Here is a 22,205-nt window from a genome sequence, read left to right as displayed (position 1 = left end):
GGTGACCCGGTGGGCGTGGCCAATAATAAATAATAAAAATAATAAACAAAGTACACAAAACAATAAGAGGTACCAAAAACCAACTTTCATACTTTGCACACGCACAACACTCACACACAAAAGCAGCTGCACTTGACCCAAAATGGCCCCTGCAACAAGCAGGAATCTCACACAGCCACAAAAAGCTCAAAAACCAACTTTCACACTTTACACACACAAAATGCCACATACAGCTTGCTCACCGATGAGATGGATTGCAGGCAGCAGATTCAGTTGCTAGCTGATGCAATTGATTGCAGCAGCCGAAGCAAGGCAGGAAAAGCAAGCGAGCCCGAAAGAAGCACTGCCACGTGGGCAAGTGGGGACCAGGCAATTGGGTGGGCATGGGTGGGGTGGCCAGGGATTTCTGCTACCGGTTCTCCGAACTCCCCGCCACCATTGCTACCGGATCGCCTGATCCGAACCAGGAGCATTTCACCCCTAGTCCGGCCTCCAAATAAGTTTCTTTTATTTGAAACAATTGTTTTTGGCTCAATCCATTTTTGATGTGTAGGTTTTAATTCCAGGAATTGCCCTCTAGGGCAACATAGCCCAGAGGAGAGTCTGCATGTTTTGAAGGGGAACGACATATCTGGAATCCCTCAGATGCTATCTTCCTTAATTGGTTAGCTTTACACATTAGATGTAATTCTAAACTCAGAATGGAAACAATGCGAGCAGAGAAATAGTTGCATTGCCTTTACCTCTCTGTCTCTGTCCAAATTTTTGCCATTGTTTCTTTTCTTTTCCAAATTCTATTCTATTCTAAAGAGCAGTTCTTTATCATGGCCTCTGTGAACTATTTTATTTATTTATTTATTTATTTATTTTGTCACAACATCATATAAAAAGATTTTATAGTATATAAACATATATATGAGTAAATATTGGGAGGTATAAGCATCTATATATATATATATATATATAGGAAGAAGAAAAGAAAAACAATAGGACAGGAACGGTAGGCACATTTGTGCGCTTATGCACGCCCCTTATGGTCCTCTTAGGAATGGGGTGAGGTCAATAGTGGAAAGTTTTTGGTTAAAGCCTTTAGGATTATGGGAAGAGACCACAGAGTCAGGTAAAGTATTCCAAGCACTGATGGTTCTGTTACAGAAGTCATATTTTCTGCAATCTAGATTAAAGCGGTTAACAGTAAGTTTAAATCTGTTGGTTGCTCTTGTATTATTGCAGTTAAAGCTGAAGTAGTCTTTAACAGGAAGGACATTACAATAGATAATTCTATGAGTTAAACTTAGGTCTTGTCGAAGGCGACGGAGTTCCAAGTTTTCTAAGCCTAGGATTTCAAGTCTGGTGGGATAAGGTATTTTATTGTTTTCAGAGGAATGGAGAACTCTTCTTGTGAAATATTTCTGGACTCGTTCAATTGTATTGATGTCAGAGATGTGGTGAGGTTTCCAAACAGGCGAGCTGTATTCTAGAATCTAGCAAATGTTTTGTATGCTCTGGTTAGTAGTGTAGTGTTTTTGGGAAAGAAGCTACGCAAGATTAGGTTTACAACTCTTAGAGCCTTTTTTGCTATGTAGTTACAATGGGCTTTGGCACTTAGATCATTTGACATGAAAACTCCAAGGTCTTTAACTACACATAGTCTATAACAGGGGTCTCCAACCTTGGCAACTTTAAGCCTGGAGGACTTCAACTTTGCTGGCTGGGGTATTCTGGGAGTTGAAGTCCTCCAGGCTTAAAGTTGCCAAGGTTGGAGACCCCTGGTCTAGAAAACGTTTCTCAACCTTGGCAACTTTGAGATGTGTGGGCTTCAACTCCCAGAATTCCCCAGCCAGCAGTGTTTCTCAAATTTGGCTCTGTGATTCTATGATACTACTTGAGAGGTCCTTGGTGCTCTCTGAGCTTGGTTGTTTTCTTGCAGACATTTTATCACCCAAATTAGGTAACATCATCAGTGCACTGAGGTGTGTGAATCTGTAACACCACTTTCTGCCTCCAGGTGGCGATGCTGTACATGTCCACCCGTCTCATTGTCAACCTATCTCAGACATACATTGCAATGTACCTCACCAATTCACTATTGCTTCCAAAGGTAAGTACGATCTTTGGGAAGGGAGAAATTTGGTTTATATTGTCTAGTTATTTAGATCAACCTCTGTCATCTGCTGCTCTCCAGAGATGGAGAAGTGAAGTGGTCAGTAGTCTTCAGGTGCTTCTTGAGGGAGGGCAGCTTGGATCTCCCAGCATTCATACAATTTTTAGTGTCAGTTTAAACCTCATCCATGATTTCAGAAGCGCTGAGTAACAAAACAGTGAATAATGCAAACCAATGAATTTCAAACAATAGAACTGCTAACACTTGGGATTCCCCTAGTGTTATGCTAATTGGAATACTGCATCCGGTGTTGGTCGCCACGATGTAAAAAACGATGTTGAGACTCTAAAAAGAGTGCAAAGAAGAAGAACAAAGATAATTAGGGGACTGGAGCCAAAAATATATGAAGAACGGTTGCTGGAATTAGGTACGTCTAGTCTGATGAAAAGAAGGACTGGGGAGACATGATAGCAGCGTTCCAATATCTCAGGGGCTGCCACAAAGAAGAGGGAGTCAAGCTGTCCTCCAAAGCACCTGAAGGAGGAGGACAAGAAGCAATGGATGAAAACTAATCAAGGAGAGAAGCAACTTAGAACTAAGGAGAAGTTTCCTGACAGTGAGAACAATTAATCAGTGGAACAACTTGCCTGCAGAAGTTGTGAATGCTCCAACACTGGAAGTTTTTAAGAAGATGTTGGATAACCATTTGTTTGAAGCGGTGTAGGATTTCCTGCCTAAGCAGGGGGTTGGACTAGAAGACCTCCAAGGTCCCTTCCAACTCTGCTATGCTATGCTATTCTATTCTATTCTATTCTATTCTATTCTATTCTATTCTCATTAAGAAATTACTGTATACAAGGGTCTATTTTGAGAGGGTATTGGACATCATTCATTCAGTGTCATCCAGTAATCTGGGATCCCTCTCCACAAATAGTAATTAATTTGGTGAGATTTTATAAGCCTCACTTTGAGATTTTGAACATTTCCATATAAATGCTCTTTTGAGAGATTTCAGCATTCTTCCACACTTTTAAGCCATGTGTCATTTAACTTAAATTTAATTTGCAGAAAGTATTAGTAATATTTAGAAGGCCAACAGATGGCTGCAGATTTATATAGATGTAACTCTACTGTCTTTTTTCCCAGCTTCAGTTGAGGCTTATCCTAATTCACAGGGTCATTGTAACTGGCCAAAAATGATCTTCTAAAGTAGTGTTTTCAACCTTGGCAACTTTAAGATATGTGGACTTCAGTTCCCAGAATTCCCCAGCAAATCCACACTTTAAGTTGCCACGGTTGAGAAACATTGCTCTGAAGCAGGGCTCTCCAACCTTGGCAACTTTTAAGGCTGGTGGACTTCAACTCCAGGAAAGCTTTGCTGGCTGGGGAATTCCAGGAGTTGAAGTCCGCCAGGCTTAAAGTTGCCAAGGTTGAAGAGCCTTGCTCTAAAGCTTTGGTGGCTGAGTAGAAATTTGAACCTGTAGTGTCCCAGGTCTATCTGAACATTATAATTATAGGTCCGTGATGGCGAACCTATGGCACACATGCCACAGGTGACACGCAGCGCCCTCTCTGTAGTCACGCAAGCGGTCAGCCCAGTCCAGTTCACCCGCGCATGCGTGCATGCCTTCCACCAGCCAGCAGGTCATCAGGTCTCTGCCACGCATGTGGGGAGGTGAGCGCATATGCATGGGGGCCGCACATGCGTGGGGGCTGTGTACGCATTGCATTTGGGGGATTCAGCCGTGCGCGTACTTTGGACACGCAGTCTGGAAAAGGTTAGCCATCACTGTTCTAGGTAGTCTTACAACTGGTTTCTTAGCAACTGCTTGACCTTCCAACAAACCTCCCTGGAGCTACTTGCAACCAGGTTTCAAAAGTCCACTGATCACATCCCCATGTCATGTGATCACATTTTGGTTGCTTGGCAACTGGCCAACATTTAAGACTGTTTGCAGTGTCCTGTGGCCATGTGATTGTGATTTTTGGCATTTATTTATTTTTTTGTCAGAAACTGACATTTACTTCCAGTTTCTGGCAAAAAAAAAAACACCGTCCACTGGCTAACATTTAACAACTGCATTTGCTTAATGATCACAGTGTTTGCTTAACGACCTCTACCCAAAAGGTTGTAAAATTGGGCACAATGTGACCTGTTTAAGGATCGCTATCACTTACTACCCTAATTCTGAGCTCAGTTATGGTCATAAGTCGAGGACTACCTGTGGTCTGTGTCTATCTGCCAGGCCCTTCTCCTCTGCAAAAGCCACGACTGTTGGGATAGGATTTAATCAACAGTAGCCTGTGCTTGTTTTCTTATCTTCTTCCCCGAGGGAAGAACTGAAATGGTTTTACTCCATTTTCTCTTGCCTTTTTACAGAAATACATTGCCACAATCCCCCTGGTGATGTATATTAGTGGCTTTCTCTCCTCCTTTTTGATGAAACCTGTGAACAAACAGATTGGCAGAAATGTGAGTACTCCTAGCCTTCTTTTTCAGTTTTTGCAACCCTAAAGGAAAATTTGGCTTTCCTTGCAATTACCGCTTCACTGACTCCAAGGAAGGTTCTTCCATACTCAGGCACCTCTAACTCTGCAGAAATTGCATTATCCAAGTTGAAATTTATGGAAAAAACACTAGGAAATCCAACTGATCTCTTCCTGTCAGGTGCAAAGGACCAGATCCATACATGAAGGTCTGATGAAACTGATTTATTGCTAATCATGTCTGTGCATAGGAATGAGCCGTGTGGTAGCCTAGAGATGGAGCTCTCGCCTCATAATCGGGAGGCTGTGAGTTTGATCCTAGGTAGCAGCAGATATTTCTGTCCCTGGGCGCAAAGAGAAAATATCCGCTGTGAACTCCACATAGGCATCCGGAAGGGCATCCAGTCAGTAAACGCTCTATTCAGTCACCCTGACTCCACCCCAATGCAAGGGATTACACGTATTGTTAAAAGAAAAAAAATGTCTATGCACAGGAATCTATGCAGCTAGTGGTTAGCACCTGCTTGGAGTTAGATAAGGGTTCATGGAATTCAAGGGCTGTTGGACTTAGTTCCTTTGTGGCTACGCAGGGATTCTAGGCTAATCCCTCTTTTAACTCCTCCCCTAGATTCTGCCAGTCCTTCTACACTTCCACACAGGTGTTTAGATACCAGCTGAAAGCTGACTTCAGAAATCAGCTAACTTTTCCGATGTTACTAATTTTATGCAACAACTCTACCCTCAGTAAAAATAGGATTTGTAAAACCATGTTTTCCAAATTATCTTGAGATGTCAATCTCCCCTTGATTTTATTTTTGCAAGAATAATATGCTTTCCTGAATGTTGAGCTTTTTTAGAAAAAGGTTATCTTTAATCCTTGCAGAACATAGCATCATTTTCAGTTGTAATAGATGCCTTGACAACTGTAAATGCTCTATTGTACATGTCTGTTTTATTTACAAATTTTATATGGCCACCATCTCACTTACAATGATTCCACACAGCTTACAGAAGTTTTATTCTGAGCTATATTCATTTACAAGTGCAGTCATTGTGGTGCTGTTAAAAAAGAATGGTGCTTCCTTTTTGCATTCTAGCTCTTGCTTGCACTGTGTTGTTCTCCTTTTTCAATATGATGCTTTCCGGCATTTTGCAAAAAGTAGGCTTTTGTCCGAAAGACAAAACGCTTGACTATAGAAAACCTGGAGAAATTCTTAGATATTAGAACATTGTTTCTCAACCTCAGCAAATTTAAGAGATGTGGACTTCAATTTCCAGAATTCCCCAGCTAGCATACTCGTCCACCCGTCTTCCAATTGTCAAGGTTCAGAAACACTGAATTAGAGGATGCTATTGAATAAGTAGACCCAAAGGTGTTTGGTGTTGTTTTTTTAAAAAAGGGGGGCAACTGCTCTTTCTTGATTTTGTTGTCTTTTTTTAAAGCACCTGTGAGACAACCATGAGCTGGATCAGGGGTCTCCAAACTTGGCAACTTTAAGACTTGTGGACTTCAACTCCCAGCAAAGCTGGCTGAGGAATTCTGGGAGTTGAAGTCCACAAGTCTTAAAGTTGTCAAGGTTGGAGACCCCTGAGCTGGATGACTGAGAACTTCCATAGGTGTTGAATGAATATTTTGTGTCGTAGTGATTAATGCAGCCACGTTTTAGAAGTGAAAATAATTTCTTTTTCCATGTTAGCTGACCTACTTCCTGGGACTGCTGATTATCTTGGCCTTTGCCTCCTGGTTGGCCATAGCTGAGCGACTCAACGTAGAGGTATATGGAGCTGCTGTTCTGCTTGGGGCTGGGTCGGCCACCATCCTGGTAACATCCCTCTCCATGACAGCTGATCTCATTGGGCCCCACACGGTACGAAGCACCTTGTGTAAAAGATGGGAGTCAGTCCTGCTTTAGGAACTGGGTGAAAAATCAATGCTAATCCTTAAAAAAGCAGGGGGAAAAAACATTTCTTAAAGAAGCAATTTGGGATTTCTGAATCATAAACAAGAGTGATTCATTTGGTACTCCAAAGATACCTTCAAGGGAACAATGCCGCAGACGTGGCCAAAGTTATCCTGAGTGGTGAGAAATTCAAGATGGCAGCCATAATTACATGACCAAAGCCCCTCCCCTTTTTATGCACGTGAAAAGGAGTCGGGACTTGAATCCCACCATTGTGGTCACCATCTTGAATTAAATGTGGCTCGTGGGCAGTATATCATTTGCAGCATTTTTGCACAATCCCCACCTCTGACTAAAAAACGCTATGGGGACTAAAAGGCAAAGTGTACTTCGAGCTTTAGGGTGTCGTAATATAACATTTTGTTTATTTTTAGAAGTACATAAGGCCACTCGTTTATTTGTTTTTATGGGAAGGGGAATATGAAAGACAGAAGGCACTTTCAGAGAAGCTTAGAAATAAAATGGTTTATTGCCATCCTGTACACCAGTGTTTCTCATCCTCAGGTGGACTTCAACTCCCAGAATTCCCTGAGGAATGCTGACTGAGGAATTCTGGGAGTTGAAGTCCACACGTCTTAAAGCTGCTGAGAATGAGAGACATTACTGTAGGCAAAGATCCTCCTCAAGTGCTATGGGGAAAGAAAGATAAAAGAAAAAAAAAGAATACAAGCCTCAGAATGGTACTATACCAGGGGTGTCAAACTCAAGACCCGTGGGCCAAGTCCTGATCTGTCCCAAGGGGCCACCCTGGAAATGGTGAAGGACCACCCACAGTGCCTCTGCCAGAAAAAACGGGACTTCGGAGGGCCATATGCGGCCGTCCCAGGCCCCATTTTCAGCCACGGCAGCCTTCTGCAGCCCTCTTGTCAGTGAAACCCTGAGCTCCCATTTTCACTGGCAGAGGACTGCAGGAAGCCGTCATCGTTGAAAACAAGGCCGGGGAGCCCATTTTCACTGGCAGAGTGCTTGGACCACCTGTTCTGTCCCCACTCGCCTCAGTCCGAGCGATGGCTTGATTAGCCGGCACTATCAGCTCTGGCAGCAAACTAGCAAGCGTCTGCCAAGTGTCTCAGTTGTCTCCCTTGATGCCGATGAGTCAACAAACAGTACTTCAGCTCTTAGTTAAGCAGTTGATTTGTCTGCTACAAAGAGGCATAGCAGCTCTCGCTGCTTTTATATCCTGTGGGGTGTGGCTCCATGACTCAGCACTTCCTAGGCCTGCCCCACCCCTGCTTCTGTTGTTCCCGCCTCTCCTGCCTATGAAACCTAGGGTCCAGCCAGGCCTGATTGCCATGAGCTGGGTTTGGAGGCGTGTCAGGGGGGAAGAGTCAGGGGACGAAGGCCTCGTTATCTCCTCCACCTGGCCTTCCTCTGGCTCCTGAGCCAGGGAAGCCAGTGCTCCCGAGGTAAGTCCTGATGGCCCTTCCCCCTCACTTTCCAAGTCACTTTCTGGCAGGGGGCCCGGCTCAGGGGGCGCAGACACAACACCAACACAGGTGCCCCCAACACAAATGACATCATGCTGGCCACGGCCACTCTGGCCACGCCCACCCCGGTCCCCGAGGTCAAACACAACCGTAATGCGGCCTCCAGTGAAGTTGAGTTTGACACCCCTGCACTATACTATAGAACCATTTTGAGGTTTGCCTCTTCTTTTTGTTTCAAAGTTTTGCTTTCTGTCCAGGTTGAGACCTGGCAGCCACTCAGGTGGTCCTGATGCATCTGTGGCTCTTTTTCTCCGATAGCACAGTGGCGCATTCGTCTATGGATCCATGAGCTTCACTGATAAAGTCGCCAACGGATTGTCGGTGATGATTATCCAGGACCTGCATCCATGCCCGTAAGTGAAGGGTGGGCCACAGTGAGACAGCGGTGTTGGTGAAAAAAGGTTGGTGAGCAGGCCCCTTTGGCACATCACTGACCCACAGGGCAGAGAAAAGGGAGGGTACTTTTTGGAGAAGTGCTTCTGCTTGTCAGAATAGGCCAGGTGGGATAGTTGTTTTTTTAAGCCCATTTGAATGATGCTGGACTCAGCATATATTTCCCGTTACATACTTTATATCTTGTGTTAAATCACGATTTGCTTAATCATAGTTTATTTAATAAACCATAATTGGCTGGACTGTACCCATTAGGTTATCCAATGCGGTTGCAAACTATTATGATTTAAGTTTATGCATTAAAGAATAAAGTAAGAGCAGTGTACACCACCTAATATTTATCTTCATGTTGAATTTTTTTACCTCTCTATTCCCGTCTCCATCCCCACCCTTCACAAAATCCAGGACTCAGCTCTGTTGCAACGGCTGCGTGACCTTCTACCATTGGGTAATGGTCTCGGTTACTGGAGGCATAGCAATAGTGGCTGCCCTATTCCTAGCCAGCATCATGATCTGGCCAATCAGCATCCGTTTCCGTAAGTAGGATTTGCTGTGATGGGAAAATAGGGTGGTGGGAAAGATAGATTAGAAGGAAGCAGAGAAGTGCAGATGTAACTACAGATAGCCCTTGTCTTACAACCACAATTGTCTATGGAGATTTTCAGTCATCCAGGTCACGGTTGTCCCAAAGGTGCTTTTTCAAGAGGCAACTGGACTTTTTGGGGTTTTTTTGAAGACATTTTGCTTCTCATCCAAGAAGCTTCTTTAGCTCTGACTGGATGGTGGAGAAACAAAACAACCACTTCATAAGCGCATGGCACAACACAGGAGAACAAACCCATCAGGACTAGATTCAGCAGTCCACCTGCATTTAAAAGACGCAGGCCACTCTTTTGAAGACAACAAAATCCACATTTTGGACAGAGAGGACCGCTGGTTTGAAAGTGGGCTCAAAGAGGCCAGCTGTGTCAAAACTGAACAGCCTTCTCTTAACAGATGGGGAGATATAACACACCATCTATCTCCAATCTACAACACAGTCCTTTCAACAGTTCCAAGAAGGCTCCACACCCATTTGCACTACTCTGGTGACCCCGATGACACCTCCAGGTGATCTTAATGACTCGCTAAAAGTACGCAAATGACTAGTTAAATAATAATAATAATAATAATAATAATAATAATAATAATAATAATAATAATAATAATAATAATAATAATAATAATAATAATAATAATAATATTTTAATTTGTATACCGCCCTTCTCCCGAAGGACTCAGGGCGGTGAACAGGCAGATAAAATATAAATACACACAATAATTAAAAACATCCCTTAAAAAACTAATTTAAATGCCCAAAATGTTAAAAAACGTACTCCCCCGTAAAATCACAAAATTTTAAAAACCCATCCAATAAAAAAAAAAATCAGGCTAGTCCAGCCATAAGAAATAAATAAGTTTTAAGTTCGCGGCGAAAGGTTATCTGACTAGTTATCTGACTAGTTATCTGCAAGGATCCTTCCATTCCTCACCATCCAGTCAGAGCTGAAGGAGCTTCTTGGATGAGAAGTGAAAGTCTTCAAAGAAAAACCAGAAAGTCCAGTTGCCTCTTGAAAAAAAGCACCTTTGGGACAACCACAGTTGCGACCAGAATTCCTATTGCTATGTAAGGCAGTGAAGTTATACCCGATTTTATGTCCTATTTTGCCAGTTGTTAAACAAATCTCTGCAGTTATTAAGTCAATTGTGCAGTCGTTAAATGAATCTGGCTTACTCTATTGACTTTGCCTGTCAGAAACTAGCTGGGAATGTCACAAACAGCAATCATGTGACCCGGGGATGCTGCAACTCTCATAAGTAAATGCAACTTTGAGGATACTGCAATGGTGGTAAGTACGAGGACTGGTCATAAGTCACTTTTTTTCGGTGCCATTATAACTTAACAATAGTCACTAAACCAGAGGTCTGCAAACTTGGCTCTTTTAAGACTTGTGGACTTCAACTCCCAGAAAACTTTGGGAGTTGAAATCCACAAGTCTTAAAAGAGCCAAGTTTACAGACCGCTGCACTAAACGAATGGTTGTAAATCAAGGACAATCTGTCCCATTCGCTGATGACTTTCACCTTTCTTGGAAAGGTTTGAACTACAGGGAGGCAATGTGGAGATGCCACATGGGTATTGGACGTGGGTTCTCTCCTGCTTCTTGTTCACTTCTTTTCATTCTCAATCCAGCTGGAAGGAAATCCTGTAAACATGGTTGAGACTTCGTTCATCAAGCCGATGATGACTCCCTCAATCGTGACCAGAATAAGATCAAATTCGGCATGGGGAGAGAAGTTAGCAAAAGGAAATGGGCCAAGTCCATGGAGAAGAAAAGACATACCTCCCAGTTCCCTCAGGGCATGCCTGGAGATGCTGTTGGGCAGTGGCTCATAATAGCAATAGCACTTAGAGTTATATACCGCATCACGGTGCTTTTACAGCCCTCTCTAAGTGGTTTACAGAGTCAGCCTCTTGCCCCCAACAATCTGGGTCCTCATTTTACCGTCCTCGGAAAGATGGAAGGCTGAGTCAACCTTGAGCCAGGTGAGATTTGAACTGCCAAATTGCTGGCAGTCAGCAGAAGTAGCCTGCAGTATTGCATTCTAACCACTCCGCCATCACGGCTCTTAAAGCTGCTGAGCTAATGTTTGCAACTGCTCCGGTCTTTCTCCCAGTCACATGATCCCTGATGTAACTTATGAAGCCTGCTCTTATTGCATATTTAAATGTCCACACATACACACAAATGAAAAATCCAGATGCCTTTTACAGTCCCTGTTTGTAAAGCAGGGGTCCCCAACCCCGGGCTGCGGCTCACTACGGGGCCGTGACCCGTTCAGAACTGGGTCGCGGAAGCAGGAAGCGAGCACAGACGAGCTGCACTTATACATGGAGTAGGCAGCCAAGCGCACAAGCACAGCTCCATTTGTGTGAGTGGTGCCCGCCGCTTGCGCAAATGGAGCTGCGTGTGCACATGTGCTCACCTGCCCCTTGTGCGGAAACATCTCCTCCCCTCCCCACCCCGCCGGTCCGCAAAGCCGGGAAAGGTTTAGAGACCTCTGTTGTAAAGTATTTGGAAATAATTCCAGAAGTCCTGCTGTGCATTTAAACTGCAGACACCCATTAAAGCAAAGGATGTATTAGGTGAGAGTTTACAAATAGTCCTCGAGTTACAACAGTTCATTTAGTGACCATTCGAAATTACAACAGCGCTGAAAAAAGTGAGTTATGACAGTTTTTTCACACAACCACTGCAGCAACCCCATGGTCATGTGATCAATAGCAGTAGCACTTAGACTTATACACTGCTTTACAGTGCTTAGCAGCCCTCTCTAAGCGGTTTACAATGTCAGCATCTTGCCCCCAACAATCTCGGTCCTCATTTTACTGACCTCAGAAGGATGGAAGGCTGAGTCAACCTTGAGCCAGTGAGAATCAAACTGCTGGCAGCCGGCAATTCAGCAGAATTAGCCTGCAGTACTGCATTCTAAGCACTGCGCCACCATGGCCATGCCAAAGTTCAGACCCTTGTCAGCTGACTCATATTTATGATGGTTGCAGTGTCCCAGGGTCATGTGATCACTTTCTGACAAGCAAAGTCAATGGGGAAGCCAGATTCACTTAACAACCGTGTGACTAACTTAACAATTGCAATGATTCACTTAACAATTGTGGCAGGAAAGGTCGTAAAATGGAAGCAAAATTCACTTAACTCGCTCACTTAGCAACAGAAATTTTGGGCTCAGTTGTGGTCGTAAGTCGAGGACTACCTATACTATTTATTTTTTTTTAAAAGGGTGGAGGGCATGTGGAAAAGTTTTGGCTAATGAATTGCCTTTCTCCTGCAGACAATGTTTCGATTTCAGGGGTGAAACCAAGAGACCCCCAGTATCTTGAGGAAGGAGAATCAGTGGCTGTGGTGAACTGAGACATCTGAAGGAGCAAAGCTAGGACAGGATGGAGTTGCAGCAGCATGGAAATCGAAAGAACGGTTTCATCTAGCTTGAATTTGCCCTTATTTGCTCTCCGGACCCAACATGGACAATCCCAGCATATTTTGCACAAATCTTCCTTGACCCTTTATGGGAAGATCCTTTCCTCTGACCACTTCCTCCCCCCAGTTGGTCCCTTGCGCAGCTAGTAAAGAACTGGCAATGAAGCAATGTCTTCCACCACCTAATGCACCCTGCCCTTCCCTTTTTCTACGTATTTGTATATAAAAAGTATAAATAAATAAATGTGAGGGTTTTTTATTTAAGAAATAATTAAACTATCTTAAGATTAAAAAAAGAGAGACTTCTAATAAAGTTTTTACTTGTTTGCTAAATATTGATCTGTAAAATACAAGGGTGGGTGGGATGGATAGATACTGATTTGGAGGTAGATGACTCAAAAAGGCTGATTTGTCAGGGTAGAATGGTACAACCCTGAATTCTGAATCTTGATTATTACTGCCATCTTCACCAATAACAAACGTATTGTGGTTTATTTGCTGGCGTCGAAGGACTAACAGACTGGCATATCTCACCCCTTTCCTACTCTTCTCTTCTTATCCGAAAACTGGACACACGTGAATAGTGTCCAGTTTGGAGTCTGATTTATTGCACTGCAGCCAGCTGTTACGCAGAACTTCTGATGGAAAGTTGTCATGATCGTAACAGCTGGGCAGCCGCTTCTTAATTCGTTTTCCTTCAAATTGCAAAGGCCTGATCGAGATCATCTTTGAGGCCCTTCCAATACTATAATTCCCTTACTGAGACGTTGGCTTGCTCATATCAAAAGATGATAGGCACAAGCCAAGGATCCTTGGTTATTTATAATGGGTATCCTTCTATGGAGATTCTCAGTCATCCAGGTCATGGTTGTCCCATGGTTGTGCTTTTTCAAGAGGCAACTGGATTTTCTGGTTTTTCTTTGAAGGCCTTTCACTTCTCATCTCATTCTTTAGCTCTGACTGGATGGTGGGGAATGGAAGGATTTATACTCCTTGCAGGCAGCTGGTCATTTGCAGTCTTTAGAGAGTTAGATAAAATCTCTGTAGAGCAGGGGTGTCAAACTCGTGGCCCGCAGGCCGGATGCGTCACTCGCTGGCCACCCCCACCCCCATTTCAGCAAAGGGGGGAAAAGTTGTGATACGTCACGTGACAACAGTGTGACACCACGAGTTTGACACCCATGCTTTAGCGCTTTGGATAAAAGAATGCAAATGTCCAGCTGTCTGCAAGGAGTATAAATCCTTCCATTCCCCCACCATTCAATCAGAGCTGAAGAAGCTTCTTGGATGAGAAGTGAAACGTCTTCAAAGAAAAACCAGAAAGTCCAGTTGCCTCTTGAAAAAGCACGAGGAAGCCTGACTCAAAGTGGTGGCTCTTTTTTTCTTTTCTATTGCCTCACATTCCTAATTAGAATAGAATAGAATTTTTTATTGGCCAAATGTGATTGTACACACAAAGTATTTGTCTTGGTGCATATGCTCTCAGTGTACATAAAAGATACGTTCATCAAGAATCATAAAGTACAACACTTAATGATAGTCACAGTACAAATAAGCAATCAGGAAACAATATTAATATAAATCTTAAGGATACAAGCAACAAGATTTACAGTCATGCATTCATAAGAGAAAGGAGATGGGTGATGGGAACAAAGAAGATTAATAGTAGTGCAGATTTAGTAAATAGTTTGACATTTGTTTAGCAGAGTGATGGCATTTGGGAAAAAACTGTTCTTGTGTCTAGTTGTTCTGGTGTGCAGTGCTCTGTAACATCGTTTTGAGGGTAGGAGTTGAAACAGTTTATGTCCAGGAGGGGTCTGTAAATATTTTCACAAATATTTTTGACTATGCAGTATACAGGTCCTCAATGGAAGGCAGGTTGGTAGTAATAATGTGATTTGTCAACTCTTTGTTGGCTTTAAAGTGGTCCCATCTATAGCTTCCAGCTATAGTTTTTAAGTCCTCTACTTGTCCATTCTTTATTCTGTCATTTGGCTTTGCTCAATTTGCGATTTCTTCCCCAGTGGTTTTAGAGCTCTGAAACATGAAGCAACTTAGCCATCTTCACTCAAACCACAGTTGACCTCTTTTGTAAGGATGCTGGGTTTGCATACTTCCTTTTCTAATCCCTTTCGAAAGGATTCGTTAACTGCTTCTCCGCTATTAGGAACCGTGGACCAACACCAGCATCGGGTGAATTTCTTTACTCCTTAGCAAAAGAAGTTTTAAATAACAAGTGTAAGGATATTTTTTTTAAAAAAACATTATTTTGGAATAAACAGAAAAAGGGTGACCAGAGTTTTGATTTTGAAAAGTTACAAATTGACTAGCGGTCCAGATGAATTTAAAATAAGATTTTGGGATTCTTTTATAAGAATTCTTCCTATGGGAAAATGCTTTTGTTTTGAATTTAAAAAAAAAAAAAAAAGATGGAATTTTGAAGATTGGACACTAGAGGGAACCAGTGCAATTAAAGGAGAAAAGCACTCAATTTTTACTTATTAATATAAAATGAAGCAAAACACCTTGATACTGAACATATTGAAGGATGCTTTTGAACAATGGACCCAAATATGACTATAACTATGACTATAACTTGTTGCTGGCAATCCTTATGATTTATATTGATATATTGACCATCAATTGTGTTGTAAATGTTGTACCTTGATGAACGTATCTTTTCTTTTATGTACACTGAGAGCATATGCACCAAGACAAATTCCTTGTGTGTCCACTTGGCCAATAAAAATTCTATTCTATTCTATTCTAATTAATTTTAAAAGTGTCTGCCATGATAGACTGTGTTTAAAGGATGTTATGGAAGAGGAACACGTTTTACAAAGCAACACAGACGGATCTGAAAGTGGATTTTAAAAGACAGGCTACAAGAATAGTATGACAAAATCCTACCTTGGATGTATAACTGAAAATGACTAATGCCTTAATAATTAAATGGATATACAAATAACAGCAAAAGAGTGATGTGGACAACTTTCCTATATTGGATTTACAATGGAAACTTGTTAACCAAGGGGCAAATTAAAAATGAAATCAGGTTTTACGACATTCGTTCTATCAAATTTCTACACCGCTCATCTCATCTAAATGATTATTTGAAAGGATTAAAGATCAAGATTATTAAAAAGAGAAGGAAGGAATATAAGGTTGGGTTAACTAAACTTCTGGCACGGCTGGTTAACTTACTGGTGGGCGTGGTGCTTTTTTCCAAGAAATCAGGAGACGCAAACGGAAATGTGGGGTGAGTCCCAGGATGCTTCCACCAGATGGCAGTTCCTCATCAGGACAACTAAGATCAAGGAAATGACGATTGACAAGAACAAAAGGAAATGGTTTGGCATGTTGGTTGGATTATTTTGCGCAACTAACAACTGTACAAAAGGGGGGGGGGAAATGTTAATGAGTAATGAAGGGAGAGACAGTTTGAAGTGCTGGCTTAGAACCCTGCAGATTTCAAGTTCTAGTCCTCCCTTAAGACATCAAAGCCAGCATGACGATTTGAGGCCAGTTGCTCCCTCTCGGCCCAACCCACCTCACAGGATTGTAGTGAGGAAAACAGGAATAGAAAACTATGCGTGCTGCCTTGTGCAATACACTCCTAGCCCGCCATTCTGTCCTTGTCTCTTTCCCTCCCTCTGCCAAGTAAGGGATGAAGTGAGAGGATGTACGGCAGGTTCAGGTTGGGAAGGATATGCCAGGAAGGGCGAGAGGTATTGTGGGTCAAGAAGAGTGCATGACAGGTACAGTGCAGGCAGTGGTGGGATTCAGCTGGTTCACACCTATTCGGGAGAACCGGTTGTTAATTTTCTAAGCAGTTCGGAGAACATCTTATTTTTTTTTGTTTTTCCACTTTACAGGGCTAATCCTGTAAGGAAGGCAGTAAGGAAACATTCTGGTGTTGTTTCTAGCCTAATCTTTATTGCCCTGCTTACAGAAACTGCCTCTCTGGTTAACCCTTATTATATTGTAACAGCTAAGGCGAAGCACCCGTCGATGTGAGTGATGTCGAGATGGCCATGCCCACACGGTCACATGACCACCAAGCCACGCCTACCCAGCTGGTCATTAGGGCAGGGAACCGGTTGCTAAATTATTTGAATTCCACCACTGAGTGCAGATGAGGTAGGGTAGGCTGTGTGGGTGGGTGGTTATCACAGTCAGGAAGGGTATGTGGGGGTCAAGGGGGGCTGCGATAGATAACAATAGCACTTAGACTTATATACTACTTCATAGTGCTTTACAGCCCTTTCTAAGCGGTTTACAGCATCATCACATTGCTCCCAACAATCTGGGTCCTCATTTTACCGACCTTGGAAGGATAGAAGGCTGAATCAACTTTGAGCCATTGAGAATCGAACTATTGAACTGCAGGCAGCTGGCAGGCAGCAGAAGTAGCCTGCAATACTGCATTATAACCACAGCGCCGCCACGGTTCTATGTGGATGCCATTTGGACTGGAAGGGTGCATGCAAGAGATGTCATGGGAGTTGGGAAAGGCATGCTTGGGAGTGTGTGACAGGTGTGTGTGTCAAGGATGGAGTGTGGGAGGTGGCATAGGTCTCGGAGATTACAGAGAGGGCAGTTTGGACCAGAAAGGGTATGCGGGGTTTCCTTCCGGTTATTTCCTACTCCTCCCCCCACCCACCCACTTCTCTTCCTTTCCCAACAGGCAGGAAAATAGCTGCTGCTAGATGGGGGAATGGAGCGAGGGATTGCAAGACTGGCTTGGAAACTGTCACAGAACAGCTAAAAATACAGATCATGTGGCCATATCACAAAATCTGTGGGCCCTGGATTTTGGATGCATTCTGCAAGATAGCCTAATTTGAGGTATCAAATAGTTCAAAATGGTTCAAAAATGTTGCTTTTGATGCAGTTTCCCCAGTTAAAGGTTATAGATGCAAGAGGCTTCGCAGTACATAGATATCAACTACACTCTCAAAAAAGTCACGCACAAAACCAAGCAGGGTTGTACTGCCCTTGACAACATTCCATAACAGATGAAAGTAAACCACAGAGAACAACCAGCAACTATAGAAACAGAGACACCCTTTGTAGTAGCAGATTAGCAACGTGAAGATCAAGGCAAAGCAATTAAACACCTTTCAGAGCTTTGGACTCCAGCCTATTATTAACAGCAACTGCTTGCAATATTGCAGGTTCAAGTCCCACCAGGCCCAAGGTTGACTCAGCCTTCCATCCTTTATAAGGTAGGTAAAAAATGCTTTGAAAAGCCTGTGATGATCAGGCAACTCAGCTGGGATTGCTAGAGGAAAAAAAGCTTTGAAAGGATTCTGACAATCTTCGGCCAAAGAGGTTGTAAAAATTTTTTTTTAAAATGTAAAAAAAAAAAAGTTGGCCACGCCCACCCAGTCACATTACCTCACCACCACCAAGCCATGCCCACAGAACCGGTAGTAACAAATTTTACATTTCACCCCTGCTGTAAGGGTTTGGGGAGGTAGATTCAGTTCTTGTAATGATATGTGGCATGACTTTGGGTGACCAAAGAGCCTCAGACTAAGCAATGTTAGATAAGAAGCAGCTGACCCCTCAGAAACAATGGAGGTAAGGCAAAAAATATCACAAGACACTTTCCCTAGTTTCCTAGACTATAAGAGGGGAGAGATGTACTTTCAGACATGTAGGATTCCGTTAAAGTAGTACAATAAATTGCAAGAATACAAGTAAGCAGCCAGACCAGGAGACCCAAACTTATTGGTAGCCTCACACTGCAATGAACAAGGACATACCTTCAATTTTGCAGCTACTAAGATTGTTGGACGAGCAGGCACAAAAACAGCCAGGGAAATGATTGAAGCCTGGGAAAAATGGGCCCCTCATAAGTCAGTAGGATGTTGACTTACCACCAGTTTATCAAGTACTTAAGAGGCGAAGGCTTGGCAACACAAAGAAACAACAGCCAATGACTTAAGAGCCAGCCATCAAAATCTCAACCAACATCTAAAAAGCCACACATAACAGGCACCACATAAATACCACACACCAAATAGCCCAAAGCACACACTCTGCTAGAGAGAAGTTCCCTGAGGATGGGCTCCATCACGAATCTGAAAGCCGGAAGACTAAATCTCTGGTCTGATGACCGACCCAGATTGCAACATTATCCTGGGACACATATATTCACTTTCATTTGTAATACATTAAAGTTAGAGCTAATATTTTGAGCATTACTTCTGGTCTGGGCTACCTCACAAGGCTGACTGTATTACAGGGGGCAGTGCAGGGGTGAAATGCTCCCGGTTCGGATCAGATCACCCGATTCTGCCGAAAAAAATGCTTTTAAAATCTTCTGCCGAAAAAATGCTTTTAAAAGTTTTAAAAAAAAACCTCTGATGATCGCACGGCTCAGCTGGGATCGTCAGAGGCTTTTTAAAACCTCTTCACCGAAGAGGTTGTAGAAAAAATGCTTTTAAAAGGCTCCTCTGACGATCCCAGCTGAGTTGCCTGATTGTCAGAGGCTTTTCTTTTCTTTTAAAGGCAAAAAAAATGCTTTTAAAAGAAAAGAAAAGCCTCTGATAATCAGGCAACTCAGCTGGGATCGTCAGAGGAGCCTTTTAAAAGCATTTTTTCTACAACCTCTTCGGCCGAAGAGGTTTAAAAGTAAAAAAAAGTAAAAAAAGTAAAAAGTAAAAAAAAAAGTTGGCTAAGGCACAAGACTAGAAACCAGGAGACTGAATTTAAAAGTAAAAAAAAAAAAGTTGGCCACGCCCACCCAATCACATTAAAAAACCCCACCAAGCCACCAGAACCAGTAGTAACAAATTTTACATTTCACCCATGGAGCAGTGACTGAGTCTTGCTTTTGTGATCCCTGAAGATGCCAGTCCCTAGCACACAAAAAAAAAAAAGACAAAGAGTACCAGAGTTTATAGGATCAGATAGTTGTTAGTGGGATTAGGAGAATTTGGGATATACAGCTCCTGAAACTTGAAGGTCTTTAAAAATGACAACCAGCCTTGTGGATTCTACCTGGAAACCAACTGGAAACCAGTGGTGCACTGTCATCAAGCCACTGTATTGTGTAGCTGCTTGATATCCATTTATTGTTAGCCTAGTGCAGAGCATGGTAATGCAATAATATATAAGCGAATACATTGTACAAAACCAGTCATTTGATAAATTCAATAACCGAGTGAATTGTATGGAGCTGGCGCAGTGGTTAGAATGTACTGCAGGCTAACTCTGCCTGCAACCTGGCGTTTGATCCTGGTTGACTCAACCTTCCAACCTTCTGAAGTCAGTAAAATGAGGAGCCAGATTCTTGGGGACAATAGGCTGGCTCTGTAAACTGCTTAGAGGGGGCTGTAAAGCACAATGAAGCGGTGTATAAGTGTAAGCGCTATTGCTATATAAACCAAACCACAGAATAGCCTCTAATCGATTTCTAATTGTGTGGAATTCATTTGTGCATTTGTGGTATTCCCAAACCCATGCACACGCAGAGGCATAGAGGTGGCATATGTGTGGAAATCAAGGGCTGTCGAGTTCTTTAGAAAGCTGCTGAGTTTGTGCCACTTGTAATACTTGTGATTTCACAGTTCAACATCAAAACCATTTGAACTGATCTGAAACAATTTGAACCAAAAGGATCAAGAATTAAAGCAGAGCAAGAATCAGAAATGCAAGGCTTCTGCTTTCTTTTCCCCCATAATGTATAAAAACAGACCATTTACCTTTTTAATCAAAGTTGGTAAAATGAGCAGGCATATTCTGATTTGAGGCATATTGATGCTAGACCCCTTTAATGCTGTACTTATTTGTACAAAATGGCAGGGACTATTTGTAACCCTCCTTCCCTCCAGTGTTGGGTTTCAAATTTTTTTACTACGGGTTCTGTGGGTGTGGCTTGGTGGGCGTGGCATGGCTTGGTGGGCGTGGTGGGGGAAGGATACTGTAAAATCTCCATTCCCTCCCAGTCAGCTGGGAATGGGGAGGCAAGATGGGCGTGGGGCCAGTCAGAATTTTTACTACCGGTTCTCCGAACTACTCAAAATTTCCGCTACCGGTTCTCCAGAACTGGTCAGAACCTGCTGAAACCTACCTCTGCCTCCCTCCCCCTCTTCCTTCCTTCCAGTTCTTTGTAGTTTCCATTCTACAGAAGCTCCCCAAGTTAAAATTGATAGGTGAATTTCAATTTCATTGATAAGTGAAGAGAAGGAATAGAAAATGGAATCAAACAACAGCTTAATCTGAAATCTGGTTAACATACACAACTACTCTGCATAATTTACTACTTTTTAATGGAATATTGTATTTTAAAATTCTTTGATATCTATGTTTTAGTTATGCTGTACACCGCCCTGAGTCCTCGGAGAAGGGCAGTATAAAAATATGAAAAATAAATAAATAAATAAACTGTACACTCAAATCAATAATCCTTTTGTATTGTGGTTCTCTACAGTTCCCCGCAACATGCTAAGGTGCTGTCTGTTTTTTATATCGCACTGAGTAAAGCCAATCACAAAGCTTCAATTCAGCCTAGTCTAGCAGAGAGCTAATCAGGAAATATCTGTAATTTTGAAAAAGTAGAAAGGATAAGTTGCTTGACCTGAAACTCATCTGGAACTGGCATTGGGGAAGAAATGTATCACAATTACAGGTAATCCTCGACTTAGGACCATAATTGAGCCCAAAATTTCTGTTGCTAAGTGAGACATTTGTTAAGTGACTTTTGTCTCATCTTACGACCTTTCTTGTCATGGTTGTTTAAGTGAATCACTGCAGTTGTTAAGTTAGTCACACGGTTGTTAAGTGAATCTGGCTTCCCATTGACTTGGCTTTTCAGCAGGTCGCAAAAGGGGATCACATGACCCTGGGACTCTGCAACCGTCATCAATATGAGTCAGTTGCCAAGCATCTGAATTTTGATCACATGACCACAGGGATGCTGCAATGGTCGTAAGTGTGAAAAATGGTCATAAGTCACTGTTCCGTAACTTCGAACAGTCTCTAAATGAACTGTTGTAAGGCGAGGACTACCTGTGTTTCAAAATTACGATAGACTTCAAAAAAAGTATTTTTACGATACCAATTCCAAGTTCCACAGTCATGGGATTGCATTTTTGATATTTGGCAACAGACCCACATTTACAACCCTTTGCAGCATCCCACAATCACATGACTATGATTTGTAAGAAGAGGGCAGGGTGGGATGGGTTGTAGAGCTTTGATTTGTCTGAATCCTGTTTCCTTAACTACCTTTTGTGTTCTTATTTGTTTTAGAAACTAATTGGATAGTCTGTTCTTTCTTGTCTTTGGCCAAATAGTTGCTTAGAACAAGAGTCATAATGGGAAATTGACATTTCTGGAGTAACATAATCCTTCGGATATTCTTAAGAGTTCAATCATACCATATGCTTTAAACTTGCTTGGACTGACGTCAATGGCTATGCCACAAGTTCTTTTATGTATACCCAACTAAGTGGGCTCCAAAATTCCAGAAAGCCAACACAAGTACACCTGGCCTCTAGGCAACATACACACAAGCACTCAAAGGCTAGTACTCACTGTTTACTATAATACTCTTCCCCAATTCTACTCCTGTTCCTCCACTACTTCTCTTAGTGAGCCCTGCTTTTAGAGAACAGTAACTCCTCTGTTTGCTTTAAGCTTGATTTAGACTTGTCCACAACTGTGAATTGATGTTAAAATATACCTATGCTGCTTTGCTTAGAGGTTGAAGGGTAAGCATAGC

At 42.5% G+C, this 22,205-nt stretch overlaps 1 protein-coding gene across 6 annotated transcripts in view; it reads left to right on the top strand.

Annotated features, from left to right (window-relative positions):
- Nucleotides 1-12,782, top strand: part of MFSD12 (major facilitator superfamily domain containing 12) — a 42,164-nt gene extending 29,382 nt beyond the window's left edge. Inside the window, exons 5-11 of one of the 6 annotated variants that reach the window (XR_009152743.1) lie at nucleotides 2,009-2,101; nucleotides 4,485-4,577; nucleotides 6,289-6,459; nucleotides 8,298-8,392; nucleotides 8,838-8,968; nucleotides 10,666-11,019; nucleotides 12,324-12,782. Coding sequence is in view for 4 of the 6 variants with exons in the window: in XM_058163352.1 (XP_058019335.1) it covers nucleotides 2,009-2,101; nucleotides 4,485-4,577; nucleotides 6,289-6,459; nucleotides 8,298-8,392; nucleotides 8,838-8,968; nucleotides 12,324-12,403 (663 nt within the window). In the remaining 2 variants the exon portion in view is untranslated. Of the gene's footprint in view, nucleotides 1-2,008; nucleotides 2,102-4,484; nucleotides 4,578-6,288; nucleotides 6,460-8,297; nucleotides 8,393-8,837; nucleotides 8,969-10,665; nucleotides 11,020-12,323 lie in introns of those variants that run through there. The other 5 variants (XM_058163354.1, XM_058163352.1, XR_009152744.1 and 2 more) reach the window with 5 other exon arrangements.
- Nucleotides 12,783-22,205: the final 9,423 nt, after the last annotated feature.

The sequence above is a fragment of the Ahaetulla prasina genome, chromosome 1 (assembly GCF_028640845.1).
Source record: "Ahaetulla prasina isolate Xishuangbanna chromosome 1, ASM2864084v1, whole genome shotgun sequence".
Classification (NCBI taxonomy): domain Eukaryota; kingdom Metazoa; phylum Chordata; class Lepidosauria; order Squamata; family Colubridae; genus Ahaetulla; species Ahaetulla prasina.
Note: the sequence above shows the minus strand (reverse complement) of the source record. Positions and strands in the feature narration are given on the sequence as shown.